At 51.2% G+C, this 25,240-nt stretch overlaps 1 protein-coding gene across 1 annotated transcript; it reads left to right on the forward strand.

The window, feature by feature from the left end:
* Positions 1–1,208: 1,208 nt before the first annotated feature.
* Positions 1,209–24,786, forward strand: ABHD2 (abhydrolase domain containing 2, acylglycerol lipase). Its single transcript, XM_054168836.1, has 9 exons — positions 1,209–1,403; positions 9,845–10,020; positions 12,488–12,655; positions 16,282–16,465; positions 19,063–19,155; positions 20,739–20,852; positions 21,288–21,357; positions 22,169–22,253; positions 23,768–24,786. Exons 1-9 carry the CDS (start codon positions 1,210–1,212, stop codon positions 23,962–23,964), a joined length of 1,281 nt encoding a protein of 426 aa, XP_054024811.1. The 5' UTR covers position 1,209; the 3' UTR covers positions 23,965–24,786.
* The last annotated feature ends 454 nt before the right edge of the window (positions 24,787–25,240 follow it).

Below are 25,240 nucleotides of genomic sequence, written 5' to 3' on the forward strand. Positions count from 1 at the left end.
GCAAAATTCAGTAACTCCTCCAAGTTCTCCTTGACAAGCCTGACTTGTACATGAGAAACACATCCAAGGCTGCTGGCATGTCTTTATAGCCTGGCTTTGCCCTCCCTGTCTGTTTGAGCTGGAGAGTCTTGGCCCAGATCCAGTGACAGTCTGCAGACTGCACACCTGAGACACCTTTGTAATTCTAGTGCAGCACTGATTTGAGGAATAGAGCTTTCCAACTGCTCATCCTTCTGGTAGTCAGGGGGGATTTAAAGCAGTGCAAAACAAACTCCATTTCATCTTAATTGTAGTCAAAATCACATCTTGGTTTCCTCTTGATTGTAGTCAGTCCGCTGGGATTGCTGTAGCAGCAGTCCCTAGCGAAGGCAGCTGGTGAGCAGAGTTAGAGTAGAATTTACCAGGTTGGAAAAGACCTTCGAGATCATCAAGTCCAACCTATCAGCCAACACCATCTAATCAACTAAACCATGGCACCAAGCTCCCCATCCAGTCTCTTCCTAAACACCTCCAGGGATGGTGACTCCACCACCTCCCTGGGCAGCACATCCCAATGGCCAATCTCTCTTGCTGGGAAGAGCTTCTTCCTAACATCCAGCCTGAACCTCCCCTGGTGCAGTTTGAGACTGTGTCCTCTTGTTCTGGTGCTAGTTGCTGGGGAGACCAACCCCCACCTGGCTACAACCTCCCTTCAGGCAGTTGTAGAGAGCAATAAGGTCTCCCCTGAGCCTCCTCTTCTGCAGGCTAAGCAACCCCAGCTCCCTCAGCCTCTCCTCCCAGGGCTGTGCTCCAGACCCCTCCCCAGCTTTGTTGCCCCTCTCTGGACACCTTCCAGCAACTCAACATCTTTCCTAAACTGAGGGGCCCAGAACTGGACACAGGACTCAAGGTGTGGCCTGACCAGTGCTGAGCACAGGGCACAATGACCTCCCTGCTCCTGCTGGCCACACCGTTCCTGATGCAGGCCAGGATGCCGTTGGCCTTCTTGGCCAGCTGGGCACCCTGCTGGCTCATGTTCAGCCCAGTATCAACCAGTACCCCCGGGTCCCTTTCTGCCTGGCCTGGTGTTCTACATGGTGGCTCCTTTTGCTGTAACTCTACCAAGAACAGCTTGTGACCTCCTTGTAGTCAAGATGGCCATTTCAGTGCTGGGCAGCAGCATCACTGCTGAAAGCCTTTTTGCCCCTGGTCTCCCTTTGCAGGCTGGCCATGAGCGCGATGCTGGAGACGCCGGAGCTGCCGGCGGTGTTCGACGGGGTGAAGCTGGCCGCGGTGGCTGCGGTGCTCTACGTCATTGTTCGCTGCCTGAACCTGAAAAGCCCGACTGGCCCTCCTGAGCTCATTTACCAGGACTCTGCTTTGGCTTGTTTTCTACTCAAATCCTGCCCACTTTTGACCAAAGAGTAAGTAATCTCTCTGTTTTTTCCTCCCTTCAAACATGCTGACTTGTGTTACAAGGAGAGCGAGCTGCGCTTCACCCTTCTCCCGCCTAGTGTCAAACCTGGGTGCAAGTGACTGTCAGGGTGTTCTCTTGGAAATAGAGATGTACAATCCTAGAATGGCTCAGGTTGGATAAGATGTTAGAGATCATCTATTCCAGCCTGTTTACCATGGGCAGAGATGCCTCTCAACTAGACTTGGCTCCTCAAGGCCTCATCCAGCCCAGCCTTCAACACCCCCCAAGCAGGAGGCAGCCACAACCTCCCTGGGCAGCCTGTTCTAGAGTCTCACCACCCTCCTACTCAAGAGCTTCTTCCTCAGCTCCAGCCTAACCCTGCTCTCCCTCAGCTTCTAACCATTTCCCCTCACTAGACACCCTCAAGAAAAGTTCCTTTGCAGCCTTCCTCTAGGATCTCTTCAGGTATTGGAAGGCAGCTCTAAGGTCCCTCTTCTCCAGACTGAACAACCCCAGCTCCCTCAGCCCTTCTTCATAGCAGAGGTGCTGCAGCCCTTGGATCATCTTTGTGGCCTCCTCTGGACTCACTCCAACAGTTCTGTGCCCTTATCATGGGAACACCAGAACCAGATATGTTCCAAGTTAAACACTTAATAATTGCAGGTGTCCCACATGCCTGGGTTTAGGACCAGGTTTTCTTGTGCTGGGCTCTCCATGGACCCAGGGAAGAAGTCATCCCTGCCCCTCTGTATGGCAGCTGTGTGCTGATATTTTACTGTCCCAGCACCACATAGCCCAGTGTCTGTGGAGATAGGGCAGGGGTGGAGGTATTTGTTCCTCTTCATGTGTTCTCTGTTGGGGAAGGAATTTGTTTGGGCTCGCTGCAAGGAAGTGCTTCCATGGTGTCTAGGCACTTCTAATGAAGGCAGGGGTGGCTATTATTTTTAGAGTGCCTACTCTTACTTGAAGTGCCTGAAGTTGATTGAAAACTAATGAAATCATCTGCTAGGTAAAGCACATCATCATAACTGGCTTAATAAAGTAGTGACTTACTGGCCAGCTCCGAGCCTGTTGAATCCACTGTCAGACTGACCTAATGTCAACTTGTGTTTGAGCAGGCTGATCCTTGCCCTTCCATTCTAGAGCCTCCAGAATCTGTGCAGCTGCCCTTACCTTCAGCAATAATGGGAAGCATTTGCTACAATTTGCTGAGGCTGTGGAAGGACAAGGACTTTGATTGCAGTACTTCTTCTGCAATCACTTTGAGAACTTGCAAGTTCTATTTAGAAGCTCTAAATACATCAATTATCCAGTAAGAGCTGAGTGCAGCTGCATGATCCTTTTGGATATCAAAAGTCAAGCTGACTTAATGATAGCCCTTCTAGGGCACATGAGAAGCTTTTAGTGGTGCTGCTAGGGGTCTTGATTACATAAGGTGTGAGATCTCAGGCCACAGGATGTGTAAACTCTTGGAGGAAGCTGCTCTCTGGTTTAAATTGGAGCACAGAGTGAGTTCCCTGGTACACTAAGGAGGTTCTAGCTACTTCTTAGGGAAGCAACTGCTTAGCAGTTAAGTCATAAGCAAGAATCCAATTTCATTGCTCAGCTTCACCACACTCAGTGTGAGGGAACTTAAGTGTGTATCATAGGCAGTTGTCATCTTGGTGTTGGCACTCCAGACTGCCAGCTCCCTATTAAAGACAGAGCAAGCATGAAGCTGTGCTGACTGCCAGTCATGAAGTCATCTTAGTATCAGGCTAATCTTTGGAAACAGATTGTAAACTGAGTCCCTTTTTACTCCTGTTTCAGCTCTGTTCTTAGGGTGCAAGCTCCTAGCACTACTGTATTAGAGATGTGTTTTTTGACTTGCACTCAGTTGGAGAGCAAAGTGTTCCCAAAGGAGTGAAAATACAGAACATGGCTAAAAATTGCAGTGCATCTGCTGTGTAGCAACTGCAGGAGCGAAGGGCTGCTTGTAGAACCCTGGTGTTGTGTTTAACAGTGTGCAGGCTTGGGTTGTTTTTGCCTTCTCTGGATCAGCTCAGGCTTGCCAGCTTCTCTCAGCACTGTAGCAGTGATTCCAACAGGCAGAGGGCTGCCTGGAAGGTTTGTATCACCCCAAGAAACAAACTCTGCTGAAACGAAGGAGAACAACCTGAGAGGTTCAGCTTTATCTGTGTGCCTACCTGGGGGGAGACAGGAGCATCATTGCTGTTGGTGATTGAAAGGGTTTACAGGAAAGACAACTGCAAGGATGTGGGGGGGTTGATTTTTGGGGTGATTCTGCACCTTGACTGTGCTCTGCTGAGATCCCACCTCCAATACTGCAGCCAGTTCTGGTGTCCCAGCAAAAGGAGGACACACAGCTGGTGGAGTGAGTCTAGAGAAGGGCCTCTAAGCTGATCAAGGGCTGGAGCACCTCTGCTATGAGGATAGGCTGAGGGAGCTGGGGCTGTTCAGCCTGGGGAAGAATCTAGGGGGACCTTAGAGCTGCCTTCCAATAGCTGAAGGGATCCTCCAGGAAGGCTGCAAAGGGAATTTTCCTGAGGGTGTCTAGAGACAGGACAAGGGGGAATGGCTTTGAAGCTCAGGCAGAGCAGGGTCAGACTAGAGCTGAGGAAGAAGCTCTTCAGCAGGAGGGTGGTGAGACTCTGGAACAGGCTGCCCAGGGAGGCTGTGGCTGCCTCCTCCCTGGGGGTGTTGAAGGCCAGGCTGGATGAGGCCTTGAGCAGCTGAGACTAGCTGAGAGGTGTCCCTGCCCATGGTGAGGAGGTTGGAGCAGACGATCTCTGAGGTTCCTTCCAACCTGAGCCCTTCTGTGGTCTTAACACTGAACTTTTTCAATACAGAAATGAAGAAAATAAATCAAAGAAGTCCTGTCCTCAGGCATGAAAGTCACCTGGAGACTAAAGGGGAGCAAATGCATTTAAATCCTGCTATTATGCATGAAATAGTTGGTATCACTAATTAGCAAGGGGGGGGGGGGGAAATGATGTGAAAACAGCTTGTGCCATCCTCCACTGCAAAATCTTGCAAGGCTTTGATTGCTTGCTAATTATTCAGAGTGTGAGGAAAGCTGATTAAGCAGCTCTTTTCAGCTTCTACTGTGAAAGCAAAATGAGTAGCCCCACAATCCCTCCTGTTAGATCAGTCCTGGGCCTGCTGTACAGATCTGAGAGCAGCTCTCTACAGCTGTGAACTGGCTTTCAGACCTGGGTGCTGCAGATCCTTTGTGCTCAGAGGAGGAAGGGCTGAGGATGTTGCAGGGGGAGTGGGACACACAAAGAAGAAACTTAAAAAAGGTGCAGAAATAAGCAAAGTTATTTTGTGTGCAGCTGTGCAGAAGTATTTTGGGGGGGGATTGGGAAAGACTTCTGGATTTTATTTCCCTTCTGTGGCACCCTCCTCACCTGTGGACTTCTTCAGTGCATTTTAGCTGTGGTGTCATTCAGTAAACCAAGCAGTGGTGGATGAATAATTGAAGAGCTTTGGCCTGCCTGAGGTGGCTGTGTGCCAGGTACCTTGTACTTGCAGATGTTAGAGCTGCCTTTTACAGCTCTCTAACTGCTGAAAGCTTTCTACATATTGACCAAACACTGGGAAGCAACAAACTCTCTTCCTGGGGCTTCTCTTATTTCCCTTACAAGAAGCTTCCCTTCCCTTTCTCATGTCCAGCCCTGTACTTGGGCTTACCAGGTGAAGTAGCCCAGTCAAACCCCTTCTTCCTTCAAAGAACTGCTGCTTGCATGGAAGCTCTTGGTGCCCTCCCACTTGAGCCTAACCCCTGGCTGCAGGGGCTCCTGCCCTTCAGATGGGTACAGAAAGCTGCCATCTGTTCTCTTGTTGCTGTAGAAATGCAGCCCTGGCTCTTTGATTCATGAGCACAAATCTGGCCAGTGCTTGCTGTGCAGGGTTAGACCTTTTCTCATCTGTTCCCAGTTTCTTCCACCATGGAGTGTGTAGCTTTATTCCTGCAGAGCAGTGGCACAAGTGTCATCCCCCTGGAAAATAATTATCCTTGCTGCCTGCACTGTTGTCATTAGCAAAGGCAAGCTCCTCAGAGTGAGGCAAATGCCTGTCAAGCCTGTTAGTAAACACTGTCAAAGATCCAGCCTAGATCCTTCTTATCCTTTGTTCACACAGTAACCTACACTGGATAAGCAGGCTGCCTGGAACCAGAGGAGTCTTTTGCACTGTCATGGCTTTCCTCCTAGATGCAAAGAGACAAGCAGTCAGAAAAGCTCTCTTCAAGCTTTTCAATGTTCTTTTCTTCCATCTGATAGCAAACAGTGTTTGATTCCTGTCAGCTCCTTGGTGTTTTACCCTGGGAAGAACACTTCCAGGAGAATAATAAACTAGAAGAACAGTGTTCCTCTTGAAGCTTTGGCAGGGGAACATCTTGAGAGGTAGAGAAGAATGGCAGCTCCCTATGGATGTCTTGAAGGATTGACCTCAGAGAGAAGGAACCCCAGGGGGTTTGAGTCCTGCTTAGGTGCTCTGCTTGTAGCAGCAGCAGCAGCAACAGCCCTGTGTTCTCTGACTCTCATCAGCAGGGAAAACATGCTGTAATATTCCTGTCCTGCTTTGACTGGAGTACTTCTTGTAGTCACTGAAAGGTGAGGGAGAGTGTGGTGTGCACTTCATTGAATAAAAGATGCCTAAACTGGGAAGACCACCATTTATTTAACCAAGGAGGCCAGGCTGGGCTTCTAAATGGTCCTCACTTCAGACAGCTGCTATGGGCAGCAAACTCTTAGGCTTTTCTTTTTCAGAGGGAAGAAGTTCTTCAGTAGGAGAGTGGTGAGACTCTGGAACAGGCTGCCCAGGGAGGCTGTGGCTGCCTCCTGCCTGGGGTGTTGAAGGCCAGGCTGGATGAGGCCTTGAGCAGCTGAGTCTAGCTGAGAGGTGTCCCTGCCCATGGTGGGGAGGTTGGAGGAGATGATCTGAGGTTCCTTTCCAACCTGAGCCATTCTGTAACCTGTAAGGTGCCTTACTTTTTTTGCTGTTCTACCTTTGCTGTGCCTTTGCCACCCTGAGCAGTCTGAGCTCAGCTGCTCTCTGTGTGTTTGGGGGAGAGGGAGTTGAACCCTGCAGACTTTTAGATGAGCTTTCTTGATTTGAATTGAGATTTCATTCCCCAGCATCAAATAAGAGAAGGTTCAAATAAAGGTATTTTTTTTGTGTGAAGCATCCTTTAAATAGCTCCAAAGTACTCTGTAAAGGGTGGGGGGAATAACTTGTCACCTGTTGTAATGCAGGCAGCAGTTCTCAGGCTGTTCCTCAGCATGGGCAAACTGCAGGCTTTGCCTTCTTGCCATCAGTTTCTGAGGCACTGAATGTGAAGAGTTAACATTCTGCAGTGTTAATCTCCTCAGATGAAATGAAGTAATGCTCCAGAAATAAGCCTGTTCCTGAACTTCCACTTCAGATCTTTTGAGGACCTGAATGCTGATGCTTGCTAATAAAAATAGCACAGTTTTTGTGCTTTGTGTGAGCTGCTTATGCAGCTGCTGCTTCCCTAAATTCCTGCATGCTAGGCCATCTACAAGCTCTGAAATCATAATCTGCTGGAAGCCACTAAAACTTAATCTACAGTCACATGTTGGAGTTGGGTTGTGTATTAAAGGGCTAGGAGGATGTTTGTGATGCACCTCAAAAGGCACTTGCTCTAGGGCACTGCTGGGGACAGTCACCCCTCAAGGTGTGGAGGCTGTGCTGCACAGCAGGGGAACAGCCTTGGAAGCTGAAACATTGCTTGTGAGTTCACTTAGCCAGTTGAGACTGAGCTCTACTTGTGCCCACTGAGTCTACTGCCATAAGTAACTGGCATCCCCAGACCATCTTTCCTGTCTGCCTTCTGCTGCAGGATTCTGTTCCTGGAAGATACAGGACTGGAAGCCTTAACTACCTGCCTCAAATATTTGTCTTTACTCAGTGCCTGATACCAAATCCAAACAGGAAAGTGAGTCAGTTATGAAGCCCTTGAGTCTGGAGCAAACTGGGAAGCTGGTTTTGATCAGAGACAGATAACTTTTGTTTTCAGGGCAACAGCACTTTGCTGTTAGAGAGCCTAAGTAATCAATGCCTGTTTGTCTGTGCTGCTGGGGTACATCCTCCTCATCCCTGTGTCTATACCTCTGGCAAGAGACCTTCCTGCCTGCTGCTCACCACCCAACTGGTTACTCAGCTCCTGCCATCTGTGGAAATGCTGCTTACAGGCAGGGTGTCTGTGGTGGGGCTGTGAGCAGCTTCTCTGGAGCACCTTGTGATTCAGCTCCATACACTGAAATTGGCTCTGCTGGAATAACCTTTGCACTGCACACTGCTTTTCAGAGCCACTGCTGTTGGAGATGTTGAATTCTGTTATATCTGGAGAAAGAGACTTGGGTATGTTCATTGAGAAGCTCAGCATGAGCTGGCAGTGCCCTCATGCAGCCCACAGGGCAGCCATGTGTGCTGGGCTGCATCCAGGCAAGAGAGGGAATTCTGCCCCTTGGCTCTGCTCCTCCACCAATGCTGCCTCCAGTTCTGGTGGCCCCAGCGCAAGGACACACAGCTGTTGGGAGTGAGTCCAGAGGAGTCCACAAAGATGATCCTAAGGGCTGAAGCACCTCTGGCTGGGGGGGACAGGCTGAGGGTTGTTCAGCCTGGAGGACACTCTTTGGTTTGGAAAGCAGGGTGCAGAAGAATCACCGAAGCTTCCTAATGCCTGCACGTAACCCAAGATTAGAAACCAATGTTGGTGTCTGAGCCTCTGAAAGAGCTGCACATTCTTCTGGTAGGTTGTATTTGACAGCCTTCCTCAATCTGCTAGCAAAACCCCTCTGCAAAGGACTTCTGTGAAAGAGGACGAGCTAGTCATGCATCATCTCGAGGGGGCTATGGCTACTGACCTGAGCTGCTCACAAAGTGAATGCCTGGGGTGAAGCTAGCTGCTGCTTCTCATGCTAGAGAGCAGTGTCTCTTCCATCTATCTGAATAGTTGCTGTTCAGAACCCTCCACAGTGAGCTGCAGAACCATCTGTAGTTCTTGTGCAGCCTTCTTTAGGCTGCAGCATCCTGATGGATTGCTCCTTTGAACTGTGAGCCTGTGCCCACCGACTGTGTTCCATCTCTGCCAGCCACTGCAGAGCAGGAGCTGCTCCAGTCCCCACCACTGCTGGGCAGCTCTGCATGCTGGAGCTGCACATTCCTCCTGCAAAGATCCCCCTGCAGTGCACAGCTCCCTGTGCTGAGGTGCTGGGCTGAGAAAAGATCATTCTGCCAGCCTCATGTGGAGTCCTTTGAAAAGCTTTACAGTTGAGTGATCAAATCCAGGACGCACTGAGGGCTAATTTACAAGGTTGAAAGCATCAGCTGGCAGCTTTTGCAGGCTCTGAAGTGTCATCTGCTTCTGCAGGAGCTTATTTTGGGTCTCTTTGGGAAGTGCACTTGCAAAAACTGAGGGGAAAGTGTACACTGAGTTCCTGCCTGACTGTGAAGAAGTCTCAAATGAGGGAAGAGATTGGGGACACAAAGCTTACTGCTGCTCTGGTCTCACTAAACAAGCCTAATAGTCCTCAGTTTTATAGGAAGTCTTCTCCTGGGGAGTGTGTAGGGGGTTAGGGAGTTGTGGGTATGACACATGGGAGCTGGCATGAGGAAGGAGGTCCAGCTGTGTGAGTAGGGAGTGTTAGAGCACAAAGGCAAGGCTGCTGGCACATGCTGGCGGATTGTGGTCCGAAGCAATAAAGTTGAGTCCCAAGCTGCCTGGTTGTTTCTGTGAACAGGAAGAACATGTTCTCTGCTTTGTGGTGCCTCGAGAAATCTGTGGGAATAATTACAGGAAGCCCTGACAAACACAGCAGGGAGAGAGCTGCTGGTGTCTCTCAGCATCCCAGCTCTCAAGCTTCTTTTGGATACCCTGCTCCCTCCTTGTCGCAGAGACCACAGCTCCATGATTAGAAGCACGTCCCCTGGGACTGCTGGTCTCCTACCCAACCATTCCCACTCTCTGTTGCTGTAATTACCTTTATCAAGGCAGTGGCTGAGTCTCTCCATGGAATAAGGCCATCAGGTGATGGCCTTGCCCCCACCAGGATGCTTCTTGTTGAACCACTTGCAGCTCTGTTGGTACTGAAAAACCTCCTAACTCAGCCTTCACTGCCTTCCAGCGAAGAGCTGTGTTTCACCCCCCTGTCTTTTGAGGGTCACTAAGCAGGTGAAGAAAGACAACTTGCTGTGTCACCTGGCTTTACTGTGCCCTTGATTAAACCTAATTGCCAGACTGCACCCTCTGAGAGGGATTTGTTTGGCAGCAGAGCTTGGCCAGTTGCGACAGGTCCTTTCAGAGCTCTCCCAGCTTCACCTGACTTTGCTTGAGAGGGAAAAAAAATCCCCCTGCTCTGGAGCCTGGTTGTACCAGTGGCTTGTGCAGTCAATAAGCCATTTAATCCCTGCCTCTTTCAGGTACATTCCACCTCTGATCTGGGGAAAGAGTGGACACATCCAGACCGCCCTCTATGGGAAGATGGGGAGGGTGAGGTCACCGCACCCCTGCGGGCACCGCAAGTACCTCACCATGCCAGATGGAGCCACAGCCACCTTTGATCTCTTTGAGCCACAGTCTGAGCACTGCATTGGAGGTCAGTCACACAGCTGCTGGCTGCAGCTAGCTGCTAATCTTGATCCCCTGCCCTGTGGGGGGGGTGGACAACGACACTGCCACTTGGTTTATCAGAAAGGATGGATGTTAATTCTGATAGGAGGCTCAGGCTGGGTGTTAAGAAGTAGTTCTTCCCAGCAAGAGAGGTTGGCCATTGGAATGGGCTGCCCAGGGAGGTGGTGGAGTCACCATCACTGGAGGTGGTTAGGAGGAGACTGGCTGAGGCACTTGGTGCTGTGGTTTAGTTGCTCAGATGGTGTTGGGTGATAGGTTGATGATCTCAAAGGTCTTTTCTGACCTGGTTAATACTATTCTGTAGTAGAAGGGGACTGATAAGCCACACTAATGTAAGCTGAGGCCATTCTGCTATATACTTGTAGCTGAGACAGCAGCAGAGACCCTACTAGGCTAATTGTCCATGACAAGGGGGGAGGAGGGGAGTTAAGGAATGGAAGAAATGTTCTGTAACTTGTGCTTGTAGTGATAGCCTGGCAAAGCATCTGGTGGTTAGCTGCCTTTGGAATGCTCTTTGCCTCTTCAGCCTGTGGGATCATAGAGCAGAGGCTGGCTGCATGGGGTTCTTCAGGGCCTGGTGTGTATGGAAAGGAAGCTAGGCTTTATCTCCCCCTTAGGCAGATGTTTGTTAGCCTTCAGTAACAGAAGGTGTTTGAAGATTGAAGGGAAACGAGCTCTGTGCACAGTGTGGAGTCCAGATCGTTGTGAGGGTGACAAACCACTGGAGCAGGCTGCCCAGAGAGGTTGTGGAGTCTCCTTCCCTGGAGACATTCCAAACCCACCTGGATGTGTTCCTGGGCGATCCTGCTGTGGCAGGAGGGTTGGACTGGGTGATCTTTGGAGGCCCCCTCCCAGCCCCTGACATTCTGTGCCTTCAGAAGCACAATTCACCCCTGCCTTAGCTGATTTTGTGGTAAGGCCATGACTGCCTGACCAGGGTTTGGCCTTCAGATCAAGCAGAGTTCATTTCTGAGCTGCCACTGCTGAGGTCCTTGTGGTATGATGCTGCACTGGAGCAGCTCCTGCTTTGTATTCTGAGCAGTCCTTTGCCAAGGAGGCAGAAACTCAGGGGCCAGAGCTGCTGATGTTGGAGCTTTGCAGGGGAGAGGCTGATAGCAGATTCCAGGCACGTATGCTAATCCTGGATGTAATTTACTGCACTTACTTGAATTACAACAATTACTTTCTCAGCTGATGAAATGATACCTTGTTAAACCAGTGAACAGTGTCAGCAGATCAAATGGCATTAGATTAGCCACGAAGCAGATGATGGCTGATAGCAGCTGATCAGAATGTCTGCACGTGGGGAAGGACAGCCCCACGGACTGGTACAGGCTGTTGGAGAGCAGCTCTGGGGACAGGGACCTGGGAGCCCTGCTGGACAACAGGATGGCCATGAGCCAGCAATGTGCCCTTGTGGCCAAGAAGGCCAAGGGCATCCTGGGGTGGATTAGAAGGGCTGCGGTGAGTAGGTCCAGAGATGTTCTCCTCCCCCTCTACTCTGCCCTGGTGAGGCTGCACCTGGAATATTGTGTCCAGTTCTGGGCCCCCCAGTTCAAGCAGGACCTAGGGGAACTGCTTGAAAGCGTCCAGCACAGAGCCATCAAGCTGCTGAAGGCAGTGGAACACTTCCTGTGAGGGCAGGCTGAGGGAGCTGGGGCTTGGAGCAGAGGAGCCTGAGGGGCGACCTCATTCATGTGCAGGGCAGCGTTGTGAGGACAGAGCCAGGCTCTGCTCAGGGATGTCCAAGGACAGGGGACACTGGGGGCAAGCTGGAGCAGAGGAGGTGCCACAGGAACATAAGAGAGAACCTTTTCACTGTGATTGTGCCAGAACCCTGGGGCAGGCTGCTCAGAGAGGTGGTAGAGTCTTTCAAACCTGGCCTGGACATGTTCCTGTGTGCCCTGCCCTGGGTCATCCTGCTCTGGCAGCAGGGTTGGACTGGATGAGCTTTCCAGGTCCCTTCCAACTCCTAATATTCTGTGATTCAGCTCTGGAAGGAAAACAAGGGGTAAAAATAGCACAGCCAATCTGCTTGGTGTGTGAAGGAGCTGTGAGCTCCTGAGCTTCCCCACACTCAGCAGTCACAACAGGCTGTCATAAGGCAGGACACGTGGAACATCAAACACCTCCTTCAAGGGCAAAGATTAGCCTTGGTCTCTAGGCAGTGCCTGTAGAACTCCTTGGGCAGCTTTCCCTGCAGTTAGAAGCCCCTTCATCCCCTGTAGCATGAATCACTTCTTCACCTCTGCAGCTCCTCTCCCGTCCCATCCTTTTGGCAGGCAGAGAGGATTTCTCTCCTCTTTTTTTTTTTTGTCCTTTAGCTTCCTTCTGGTAGATGGTTTCCCATGGCTGTGGAATGGGAACCTTCTGAGTCTCTTTCATTTGCATGAGGTGACATTTACTTAAGTTGCCTGTCTGTGTGTGCTCAGAGGATGTCACGATGGTGATCTGCCCGGGCATCGCCAACCACAGCGAGAAGCAGTACATCCGCACCTTCGTGGACTATGCCCAGAAGAATGGCTACAGGTGTGCTGTGCTCAACCACCTGGGGGCCCTGCCCAACATTGAGCTCACTTCTCCACGCATGTTCACCTATGGTAGGTACTCCATGGCACCTGGGGGGGGGCTGGTTTGGGCTGTAGTGAACTGAGAATTGGCTGGAGAGCTCCCAGACGGAGAGGGACCTGGGGGTGCTGATTGACAGCCGCCCAAACATGAGCCAGCAGGCTGCCCAGGTGGCCAAGAAGGCCAAGGGCATCCTGGTCTGCATCAGGAATAGTGTAGCCAGTAGGAGCAGGGAGGTCATTGTGCCCCTGTACTCTCCACACCTTGAGTCCGGTGTCCAGTTCTAGGCCCCTCAGTTTAAGAAGGACATTGAGAGACTTGAGGGTGTCCAGAGAAGGGCAATGAGGCTGGGGAGAGGTCTTGAGCATAGCCCTGTGAGGAGAGGCTGAGGGAGCTGGGGTTGTTCAGCCTGGAGAAGAGAGGACTCCAGGGGGACTTTAGAGCTGCCTTCCAGTATCTGAAGGGATCCTACAGGAAGGCTGCAGAGGGACTTTGCATGAGGGTGTCTAGAGGCAGGACAAGGGGGAATGGTTTGAAGCTCAGGCAGAGCAGGGTCAGACTAGAGCTGAGGAAGAAGTTCTTCAGCAGGAGGGTGGTGAGACTCTGGAACAGGCTGCCCAGGGAGGCTGTGGCTGCCTCCTCCCTGGGGGTGTTGAAGGCCAGGCTGGATGAGGCCTTGAGCAGCTGAGTCTAGCTGAGAGGTGTCCCTGCCTGTGGTGGGGAGGTTGGAGTAGGTAATCTCTGAGGTCCCTTAGATGATTGTGGAGGTTCTGAAATGTCAGTGCAGTGTGAAGCAAACCTCTCTCTGGGGAATAAGCACTTCTGAGGCTTTGTAAAACATGATGAGAGGAGCTTGTACCAGCTGATCCAGAAAGTACACCTCTGTCTTAGGAGGGCATGTGAAGATTGGTCCTTGGATGTAACACAAATGTGAAGGAACAGCCACAATTCCACAGTCTGACAGCAAAACTGCACAAGTGGGAGTGCTGAACTGCCATGATCTTGATCTTTCACCCCAAGTATAAAGAAATCTCTTCTTAACCCACAAATTGAAAGGCATAAAGGATTTGGACCTCTAAGGGTGACTCCAGCTGTTCTTAACTGCCTTGCTAGTGAGTAACAGGATCTTTGCAGAGCCTGGCTTCCTTGGCTGGGACCTAATCTGCTTGTTCCTGAGCTCTCTTGAGCCCTCATGTCCCTGCAAACATTGTCAGGAGTCAGCTGTGGGGTTTAGCAGGTGTTAGGCTTCTTTCTTGTTGAGGAGAGCGAAGGTAGATGCTTGCAAGAGCTTGAATTAGCAGCTTGAGTGTTGATCTTCAAGTGCTGAATTGCCCAAATGCTCTCAGATTCTGGGTCTGGCAGACAAAGAGACCAAGAATGCTTTATTGCTTGGTTTATAGTTAGTAAATCTGCTGCTCAGTGGAACACAGCTCAGGAATACCAAGTCCCTCAGTTTGTGAGGCCTCAGGCTGTTAATGGCTTCAAGCCTACCATGCTTGGGAGCTAAGCTTGGCCTCCATAAAGCATTTGCTTTTTGGATACAAGTTAAGAGCTTTCTTCCATGAGGCTCTGCTGTGGACTTGAGTTCAGCAGTGCATCCCTTGAGACACCTTCCTGAGCCTTTCCTAGCCTTGGGCAGGGCAGAGAGTACCTAGTTGCCTTTGAGTGAGGCAGTAAATCACTTGACCAAGTTGCCTTCCAGCAAGACCTTGAGCAGGCTTTACTCTGCCTCCAGCCCAGATCCCCCAGTGTCAGCCTGTGCTGAGTTCCTGACAGCAAACAGGAGAATCCTAAATCTGGGATTCATGGAATCCCCCAGCCTTCACAGCAAGCTTGACCTGTTGCTCTTCTAGTGTTGGATTTCTGAAGTAGTTGCCAGCTGCCCTCAAATCATGAAGGTCAAGCACAGAAGTATTCTGGCTGCTGGCTTCTTGCAGAGGAAACAAGAGCAGTGCAGCTGTCTGTTAGCCATTGGAGAATGGCTCATTCAGAATCTTCACAGGGAAGTGCCCAAGCCCTGCAGAAACAAACAGCCAGAGGTTTGCTGTTCCACAGAAGTAAACAGATCCTAGTGCTCAGTCTGCTCCAGAGCCAGCTAAAACTGGACTCTGATGCCCAGCAAGGATGGCAGCATAACTGGAGCAGTGTTAGGTGAGCACAAGTAGAATCCAGACTCAAGATTTCAGTACTGTGTCCAGTTCTGGGCCCCTCAGCTCAGAAAAGATGTTGAGTTGCTGGAAGGTGTCCAGAGAAGGGCAGCAAAGCTGGGGAGGGGTCTGGAGCACAGCCCTGAGAGGAGAGGCTGAGGGAGCTGGGGTTGCTTAGCCTGGAGAAGAGGAGGCTCAGGGGAGACCTTCTTGCTCTCTACAACTCCCTGCAGGGAGGTTGTAGCCAGGTGGGGGTTGGTCTCTTCTGCCAGGCAACCAGCACCAGAACAAGAGGACACAGTCTCAAGCTGCACCAGGGGAGGTTTAGGCTGGATGTTAGGAAGTTCTTCCCAGCAAGAGAGATTGGCCATTGGGATGTGCTGCCCAGGGAGGTGGTGGAGTCCCCATCCCTGGAGGTGTTCAAGAGGGGATTGGATGAGGCACTTGGTGCCATGGTTGGGTTGATCAGATGGTGTTGGGTGATAGGTTGGACTTGATGATCTCTGAGGTCTTTTCCAACCTGGTTAATTCTGTTCCAGCCTGGACAAGCTCCATGAGGTAGAGTTGAGTCAAGGCAGGTGTGTACAGCTGGAGTTCTATTTGCTGGTCCTGTGCTGCCTCCTGTGTGGTTTGCAGTCTCAAATGCAGTTCACAAGGTGCACAGGCAGTTGATACCAGTGTACTAGTTGCATCAGTCTTATAGCTGGCTTTCTCCATGTTTCTTTTGTCATGCTCAAAGGCAGGAGGAATAGCTGGGGGTACTTGGGTGTTGCATGTTTGGAGGTCTTCATGTCTGTCAAACAATCTGAGGACCCCAGCACTGCCAGAAGCTGAATCCCTGCAGCCCTGTGGGGTGCAAATGAATGTTAGCTGAGAGCAGAACAGCTTTGTGCAGAGGCACTTCTATCCTCTCTTGGTGAGAGGATACCCATAGGTGTTCTAGGAAGCTGCAGTAACTTCTTCAGTGACTGAAAAGGTCTGGCTGCCTCTGATTCAGACAGTTCCTGCTTAGTTAGGCTCTGCAAAAGCCCATTGGGAGCTCTGTCCTCATGAGACAGCTCTGCACTTCTACTTCCTCCCTGTGTCAGCATGGATTTAAGGATCCATGGCAATCTTGCTGCTTTCCAGACACCTCACCTCGGTGCAGAAGTGGCAAACTGCCTCAGGAAGGTGCTGATGTGTGGTGTTCTGAGGTAGCAGTGTCAAGCCCAGAGTTGTTGGGCTCTGCTTTTTCCCCTCTTAGGCTGCTTTAGAAAGGGGGAGCGTAGATGTTGCCATGATTTCTAAGGAAGCTTATTTCATCTTGCTTTGGCACCCTGTCAGAACTGAGCATGAGCTGAGGTCCCCAGGACTCATAAAACAGAAGAACACATGTGTGAATCAGAGCTTTGAGAACCTGAAGGCTGCTGAGAAGTCAGGGGCAGCAGCTGAGCTGGCAGCACACAGCTGAGGCTTGAGGGGGGAATCCAGGGGCGTTACAAGATGGTTCTTGACATTGTCCTCATTTTCAGGTTGCACCTGGGAGTTTGGTGCCATGGTTAATTACATCAAGAAGACCTACCCTCAGAGCCAGCTGGTGGTGGTGGGCTTCAGCCTGGGTGGAAACATTGTGTGCAAGTACCTGGGAGAGAACCAGGCCAACCAGGAGCGAGTCCTCTGCTGCGTCAGCGTCTGCCAGGGGTACAGCGCGCTGAGGTAGGTCGAACAGGCTGCTCCATGCTCTTCTCCCTGGCAGGGCTCAGTGGTGTTTCTCCTGGACTGAACTGCTCCAACACACTGCAGCATGCAGGATGCTGCCCTCCTGCATGAGCAGACAAAGCTTTGTTGATTTGGGAGCACAAAGAAGCTTTCTGTCAACCGTGCAATAAGTCTTCTGTACCTGGCAGCTTCTGGTGTCTGCCTCTGGTCTGGCTTAGCTCTCATTGCTGCAGTGTCTGAAGCAGCACTTGCCATGCAGTCAACCAGGCATGTTGGGCAGCATGAGGAATGCCACTCAGCTGCTCAATGCCTCATCCCACCTGACCTTCAACACCCCCAGGCAGGAGGCAGCCACAACCTCCCTGGGCAGCCTGTTCCAGAGTCTCACCACCCTCCTGCTGAAGAACTTCTTCCTCAGATCCACTCTAACCCTGCTCTGCCTCAGCTTCAAGCCCTTCCCCCTTGTCCTGTCTGTGGACACCCTCAGGAAAAGTCCCTCTGCAGCCTTCCTGCAGGATCCCTTCAGGTACTGGCAGGCAGCTCTAAGGTTCCCCTGGAGTCTTCTCCAGGCTCCACAACCCCAGCTCCTTCAGCCTGTGCTCACAGCAGAGGTGCTCCAGCCCTCATGCTGTTCCCTAGCCAATTCTGTAGTAGCATGCCAAGATGTGCTGGTAGAGGAGCCAGGCAAGGCCAACCTTGTTTGACTGCACAGCCCTTGGCCCTGTGTGTTGAAGAGCTGCCTGCCAGAGTCCGGTGGAAGCTTTCAGCGGGCTGTGTGGCTGCGTTTCGAAGCTCTCGACTCCACCTGCTGGGTGCACACCCACGAGCAGGTCTCCAGCCCCCAAACCTCTGCTGTGCATTGCTGGGCAAGCAGCAGGAAGGAGTTTTGCTTGCTTGTCTTCCTCCCCAGTATCTGCTGCTGCTTTGGAGTGCTGATTAGAAGAGTTAGGGGAAAGCAACAGCAGTAAGTATCTGCTAAGCAAAAGCCAGGGTAAGGAGGGCCTTGTGCCTCTGGTTATGGGAGACAGAAGGACTGCTCAAAGACTGTGTGAAAGGGGATTAGTCAGGTAGATGTGAGCAGTTAGTTTAGAATTCCACTCTAGGAAGCTATGAATTCCTTTTTATTGGTTGATACAGCCTTGATCCCCCCCCTATAGCTTTAGGAAGCTGGGGGAAGAGAGTGGTGGAGGGCAAGGTGACCAGAGATCTGAAATGTCCAAGTCCTTCCAGAGCATTTAAGCATGAGTTCCATGGATGGGCACAATAAAGCAGCAGCAATAGTAGGCTCTGCCAGAAGAGCAGGAGGCTTTCAGTTTAATGAATTAGCCCAGGCTGGGGAATTTGTACCCTGAGGCCAAACAGGGACCTGTCTCCTTATTCCTTAATCTCTGCCTGCACAGGCTTGATTCTGCTTCTTGAGCTTGTGGAATGCACCTTCACCATAGCTGCAGGCTGTGGGGAGAGTCCTCAGCTCTGAAACCTGGGCAGTCCCTCAAATACCAGAAGGTGCCCTGTGGTTTTTGGCAGTGCTTGCAGCTCATCCTGTTGGGAGTGCTGCTCTACACCACAGACTGCAGGGGAACATAGTAGCTTGAGCTTCAAACACCTGGGCATGACTTGATAGGTGTGCTTGGGAAACCTCCTGTGAGGAAGGCAGTGTGCATCTGCCTGTCTTCATTCCCCTCCCCTGGCACAGTGTGGCTGGACAAAGGTATGCAAGGGGGGTTTTGAGTTCAAAAGAAACCATTCCACCCTCCAGCATGGCTTTACTGCAGGCAGACTGCTTGGGTTTGACCTGCAGGTTGAGGCTTGGGAGGTGATGCTAAGTCTGCTGTCGTTGTCATGGTGTGTTAATGTTTAAATGGCAGGAGCAGTTCAGCAGCTGAAAGTGCTCCCAGCACTCTGAGGTTGCTCAGTAAATGAGTGTGTGTTTCCTCAGTAACAGCAAACCCTGCTCAGAGTCAAGCTGTAACCTGCCTGTGACCCTGCAGAGCAGGGGAGTGCTGCTATCTGGCAGAGCACAGAAGTCTGGATGGCTTCAGTTCTGTTTTAACAACAGATAAGCTGTGAAGTGCCCTTCTGCTTTGGGAATAGGTGAAGGCATCAGCTCAGATGCCACTTGCAGCTGCAGCAAGGATTTATTCCTGCAGCTGCTGTCAGCCAAGCTGAAACAATGGCAGGGTCTGTACACATTGGAAACATCTGCACAAGCTAGCTCCTCTGCAGGGCTCTCTCTGCAATAGGCAGCACTTTGCTCAGCAGCAGAGTTTAGGTCCTTCCCAGCAGATAACTGCATCCAGTTAATGCAAAGGGACACTCAAATCCTGCTGTCAGGGTTGCAGACCTTGATGAGTTGCCCCTGGTCACAACAGCTAATTGCACTGTGCAACATGAGAGGGCAGATCTTGGGTCTGATCTCACCAAACCTCATCTGGGTGGAAGTCATTTCCTGGCCAAGGTTAAGCCCTGGCAGGGAAGGCCTGGAGATTTGTTTACACAGCCTCCAGGCTGCTGGGGGATGTTGCAGTGTGTTCATCTGATCTCCCAAGAGCTCCCTTAACAGCTCTGTTTGTTCTGCACTGTCTCTCTTCTAGGGCCCATGAAACCTTCATGCAGTGGGATCAGTGCAGAAGATTTTACAACTTCCTCATGGCAGACAACATGAAGAAGATCATCCTTTCCCACAGGTACTGCAGGACATCCCTTGCACTGAGAGCACTGATTGGGTCAGTTGCTGCTGGGGCAGTTTGTCTTCTCAGCCCTGTAACATGGCACTCCTGAGAGATGAGGAGCCAGCTGCTTGCTTGGTGGCCTTTAGCAGCAGAAGGGGAGCTCATGTGCCTCTCCCTGGTGTGCTGTAACATCCAAGCAAGCTCTAGTTTTGTCAGAAGAAAGAGGGGTTTGTGTTTCTGCCTTCTGAGGAAGCTTGCTTAATGAATAAACAAGCTGCACACAGGAAAACCATTGCAACTAAACTTCAGAGTGGAGTGTTCTGCATCTGTTTCACTTCTAGCCAAAGAACTCCCTCCTCAAGGAGCCTCTTGTTCTGCCACCTACCTGAGGTAGGACTTCAAGCCCTGCTGTATGGCTATGAGCAAATAGTCCAAGTGTAGCTCTGGCTTCTAGCTGTTCCTCTAGAGAGAGTCTGTAGCCAGCAAAATACTTTAGTGTTGCCCTTCCTAGAATGCAGCTGTACTTGTAGGATCCCTGTGCTGCTGTTGTGAGCTGTGGCTGTCACAAAGGAATGTGTGTGGTGAGCAGGTGACAGACTCAGTGGTGGGGTTTCCTCCACCAGAGGTTCTCTGGGTGCTTCTTTCCAGGGCAGTAGATGTGTCAGTGCCTCCCCTCTGTGTGCTGGAAGCTGCCTGGCAGGAGGGGAGCCTCAAAGACCCATTCCAGTTGAGTCTGTGTCACTTGCAAACTTCTGGGTCCCTGTTTACACTCCTGTGCTATATGAAACACTTGTAGAAGGGATTAGGGCAGCTGGCCTGGGGGCTGATGCACAGAAGCCATTTCAGATGGGCCAATGTTTAGACAACTTGACCAAGTTTGATGTGTGGAGTCAGGGAAGCCCCAGTTAATACATACTGCTGCCTGGAGGGCAAGGCTGCTCTGTAAACTTCTGTCCATAACCTCTTGTGCTCTGAGGCAACTCCCCCCCCACATCAAACCTAGCCTCCCTCCCACTCTGCCTGTGAAAGGGAATAAAAATCCCTTTGCAGCTTTTGTTCTGTTTGCTAGGGAGCAGTTTGTTCTGGGGAAGCAACACCTCCTCTCCTGAGGGCAGTCAGTCATGATAAGTGTCCACAGTAAATAGCTTTCTGCTAAAGTAATGCCCCAGGTCCTCTCTGCTGTGTGACCTAATCTGAGCTCTGTGCTGGGGGAGACTCCTGAGGAGCAGCTGGTGAAGGAGATGCTCTGCCCAGGACTGCTGCTGCTGTCACCCAGGCCACCCCCAGGTTTGGTGTGAGGCTGAAGGACCCTCCCTCTGGCATGCAGCCTGTGTTGCTGATGCCCTTAGTGCTGTCTGATCTGGGAAGGGTCTTTTTAAAGGCCCCTGGTGCACTTTTCCAGTGTGACAGGGGAACTTTTTATCTCTGGGGGAGGCTGTTGGTGTTCCTGTTATGTCTTGCTGCAAAGAGCAGCAGGCAAGCTGTGCTCCTTCCCAAGAAGGCCTCCTTGTGTGAAGCCCACTTGTTGTCCTTGAGCAGGTCCTGGCTCTGCTTCCCTGGGTTGATTTGGATGTTTCTCCTTGGCTGTCCTCTTTCAGGCATGTTCTCTTTGGAGACAACAACATGAAGAAGCCACAAAACCTGGCAGATGCTGATCTGGGCAAGCTCTACACAGCAACATCCCTTATGCAGATTGATGACAACATCATGAGGTATGAAGGGTGATTCTGTGATCCTCTGGAGAGCTCAAAGGACCTTGTCTTGCAAGTGCTGCCCTTGCCTGCCCCTTGCTGTGCCTGTAGGAGTCTGCTGAATTGCAGTGCTGACAACCTCAAATTCCTCCTTGCCTTCACATTCAATAAAATCTAATAGCAAGGAGGGTTTTTTTTTTCCCTGCTGCCAGCCACAGCCTCTGTGAAACCATCCAGGAGGGATTTACTGGCAGCCACATCTGAGCCTGCAGCCTCCAGTAGTGTAGGAGGATGGTGATGGGGACACCAGAACTGAAGGCAGTGTTTGAGGTGGGGGGGCTCACAAGAGCCAGAGTGAAGAATGATGACCAAAAAAAACCACCCCAAAATCATTCTCTTGAAAGTCTTGTGAGTAGTAGAAGCCCATGACTGCAGAGACTGTCTGCTGTGTTTCAGGAAATTCCATGGCTACAGTTCCTTGAAGGAGTATTATGAGGAAGAGAGCTGCCTGAAGTACTTGCACAAGGTAAGCTCTGGCAGTGGGGGCTGCCCTTGCACCTTCACATGCCTGCTGGGGAGAAAATGTGCCTTAATTTGGCATTGATAGCTAGGCACAGCTGGCTTCCCTGGCAGCCTATTGGAGTGGGATTTCAGTGCTTGGTACCTCTCATACTGCTGGTAAATGCTCTGGGCTCTCCAGAGCTTGCAGCTCTGACAGGTAGCACCCAGGTGATCTAGAGAGAGCCACAAGTTCAGCTGAGCTGCCCTGAGCACACAAGGATGTGGTGGGGAATGGGTAGTGGCACAGAGCCTGCAGTTTAAAGGAAGATACTGTGGAAGAGGTTCAGGATGCTGTCTGGCAGACAGATGTTCAGCAGACCAAGGCTTTTCAGAAGTGGAACTTGAAGGTTAATTGCTTCTTAATCTACTGAGCCAGAGGATGGAGAAGTTCCAAGGGAGTTTCCTGGCCTTTACCCAAGGTGTCCATGTCAGAGCTTGGCACTGCCTGCCTGCCTGATGTGCAAAGGAAGAAAGGTGAATCTGTGTGAATGCTGAGAAGGGGGAAGGCCTGTGACTCTGAGTCTGTTCTGAGGCACTCCTGCCCTTTGCAAACAATGCAGCACACTTCAGCTGCCTCTTTAAAACTCCAAGGCCTCCAGTGGTGAACAGCCCCCAGCCTTCACTTGCTGCTTTCCTGATGCTTCTGCAGGCACAGGGCAGCTCTGCAGGAAGGTGTCCTCACTGAACTGAGCTGAGATGCTCTCACACTTGGTGAATTTCAGTGCTAGCCCCTCACTGGTTTGTTTTCTCCCTTTCTGCTGTGTTTCTTGATGCAGATCTATGTTCCTCTTCTGTTGGTTAATGCTGCTGATGACCCTCTTGTGCATGAGAGTCTCCTATCAATTCCAAGAGCTCTTTCAGGTATGTTGAAGCAGACTTCTCCAGCTGTGCATGCTTGTGTACCTGCAGCTGCTTTAACACCAATGCTCCATTGTTGCAGAGCAGTTGGACTTGCCTCCTCACATCTGTAATCCTCTGGGAGGGGTTACTAAGCCACTTTAAATCACCAGCTGCTAGAACTAGCAAGGCTAACCTTGAACAGGAGGAGCTTGAGGCCTTTCAGGCATTGTCTCCTGTTTTGACTTGTTGATAGCCAGCAGGTTACATTCAGGTCATTCCTGAGTGGAAAAACACTTCCTCATATCCTTATTCCTCCCTGGGATTTAGTAGAAATGTGAGTTATGAGAGTGACAATGTCTTGATCAAGTGCAGATGAGCAGGCCCCTTTGAAGGGGAGGCACACACTTAGCTGTGTTCCTGAACACTGGGCTGGGGTCTCTCCCATGAGAGGAGCTCTTCAGCCAAGAAAACAATGCAAATTACCTTCAGGAGAGGGAGCTGGCTGCTGCTTCATCCCACAGCTAGTGGGTGCACAGGGAAGGGAGCAGGGTTCATTCTTTCCCTGGTTGAAAGCTGTGAGTACAAAATGTATCCACAGCTGCTTCCAGATCAAAGCACACATAGGAGTCTTCTCACTGCTCCTGGGGGTGTAGAATCTTAGTGGTTTGGGTTGGAAGGAAACCTCCACAGGGCACCCAGTCCAACCCCCCTGCAGTCAGCAGGGACATCCTCCACCAGAGCAGGTTGCTCAGAGCCTTGTCCAGCCTGACCCTGAATATCTCCAGGGATGGGGCCTCAGCCACCTCCCTGGGCAACCTGTGGCAGTGTTCCACTCCCCTCAGGATGCAGAACTTGTTCTCAGCATCCAACCTGAATCTTCTCTAGCTTCAAACCATTGCCCCTTGTCCTGTCCCTGCAGGCCTTTGCAAACAGTCTCCCTGCAGCCTTCTTGTAGCCCCCTTCAGGTACTGGCAGGCTGCTGTTAGGTCTCCCTGGAGCCTTCTCTTCTGCAGGCTGAACAACCCCAGCTCCCTCAGCCTGTCTTCATAGCAGAGGTGCTCCAGCCCCCTGTGCATTTGTGTAGCTCTCCTCTCAACCTGCTCCCACCAGGTCCATGTCCTACCTGTGTTGAGGGCTCCAGAGCTGGACACAGTGCTCCAGGTGCTTACTGGAGCCAAGCAAAGTGGAATGAGGTGGAGGATGGCAGAGCTTAGTGCAGCTAACAGTCTAGTTCCAGTGAGTGTGAGCTGAAGATCCTAAAGAGTGAGCAGGTGCTGCTCTAAGGGTCCAGCCAGCAGCACCTTCTGGCCAACCTTCCTGTAGCAGCTGAGCTCCTGCACACTGCCCTGTGGTGGGAAGCAGTGAGATGATGTCCACTGGGCTTCAGAGTGGCCATGGCTTTTGTCAGGGCATTTCTGCTTCTTCCACATGACTGTTCCTGTAGTTCAGGTGCTGTGGCAGGGCTGGAGTTGCCTGTCCCAGCTGCAGGCTCCAAGCTCTTAACCTGGAACTCTCTGCTTCTGTTTGTTTTACAGAGAAAAGGGAGAATGTCATGCATGTGCTGCTCCTGCATGGGGGCCACCTGGGATTCTTTGAGGGGTCTGTACTGTTCCCAGAACCTCTCACCTGGATGGATAAGCTGGTGGTACAGTATGCCAATGCCATCTGCCAGTGGGAGAAGACAAAGTCTCAATGCTCAGACACAGAGCAGGCTGTGTCTGGCCAGGAGTAATTGGCCCAAAGACTCTGGATCACTTCAGTATATCTCCCCCTTTGGGAACATCTTGTTCCTTCACCTGCTGCTTCAGGTTTCCATTCTCCTTGATAATCCTTTGGCTGGGGTTTGATCACAATGTTTGCTTCCAGGGTGGAGTCCAGCAGAGGTTAGTGTCTGCTCAGAGCATCTCTGCAGCAGCCCCTGGGGTTTGTAACTAACTGCTCTGCTTGTGGAATTAAATGGCCAGTGATTTTTGTTGAGCTGAGGACTGCTTGCTTTCAGATGTCAAACCTCTTCACCCACTGGCCCCAGCCTTGATCTGCAGTGTGTGTTTAGGTGTAGAGGAGAGGGTAACCATGGCTCTGTTCTGCCCTGGTGCTGAACCATACCTCTACTAAGCCACAAGCCAGTCAATGCTTCACTAAAGTGTTGCAGAGAAACACACTTGGCTGCAAGTGGAGTTCCAGCCTTGCACCATCCCAAGGGAGGCCTCTTGGTTCCTAGGAAGCCCTTTAAGCAGTGAATCAGTTTAAAACTACTTAGTGGGGTTTTGTGTTTCAGCTGTCTGTGGGTTGGGGAATCTGTGCTGGGACTCCAGGCAGGGAGGCTGCAGGCTCAGTACCATTTCATGTGTCTGTGTAAACATGTCTTTGCACCAAGACCAGGTCAGTCACCTTCCTGTCGCCTTGGCCTCTCTTTACATGCACTCATCTCTCTAGAACTGGATTTTTGTTTGATCCAGGGCTGCTTAAAGCTGGCTCTGAGCTCACAGATCCTCCAGATTCTTAATCACTGGCAAGCCAATCTCTTCTTAAGAATATTCCACAGGGACTTGCATTCTCTATTAGGGTTTAATTTGTTAGGGGTGGGAGCTATCTATTGAGCTCCACCCCTTGTGTCAGGGTAAATCATGCCCAAATTCTTCCTCTTGGCTCCCAGAGCACTGCATGGTTTCAGACTTGCCTTGCAGTTGCTGGGGAGCCTCTAGCCCTGGTGTCTCTCTTTCCATACCCATGCAGATGCTGCAGGATTACTGGGCTCTCCCTCACCCCCAATTCCTTCTCCACACCCAGACAGCCTCCTCTTATTTTACTGTGCAAGGTGAAGTGTGGAAATGGCCTGCAGGAGAGATGCCTGCTGACTTGTGCTTGTGCCTCAAGTGGCTGCTGTGAGCTGTGCCCAGCTGGTTCTGAAAGACTCCAGTCCTTTCCCTGGGAGGAAAGCTGTCCTGTGGCAATCTGGAGACTGAAACTTTGTGCTCAAAATCTTCTTCTCTTGGGTTTTTGATTCT

Source organism: Dryobates pubescens, chromosome 17 (assembly GCF_014839835.1).
Source record: "Dryobates pubescens isolate bDryPub1 chromosome 17, bDryPub1.pri, whole genome shotgun sequence".
NCBI classification, from domain to species: domain Eukaryota; kingdom Metazoa; phylum Chordata; class Aves; order Piciformes; family Picidae; genus Dryobates; species Dryobates pubescens.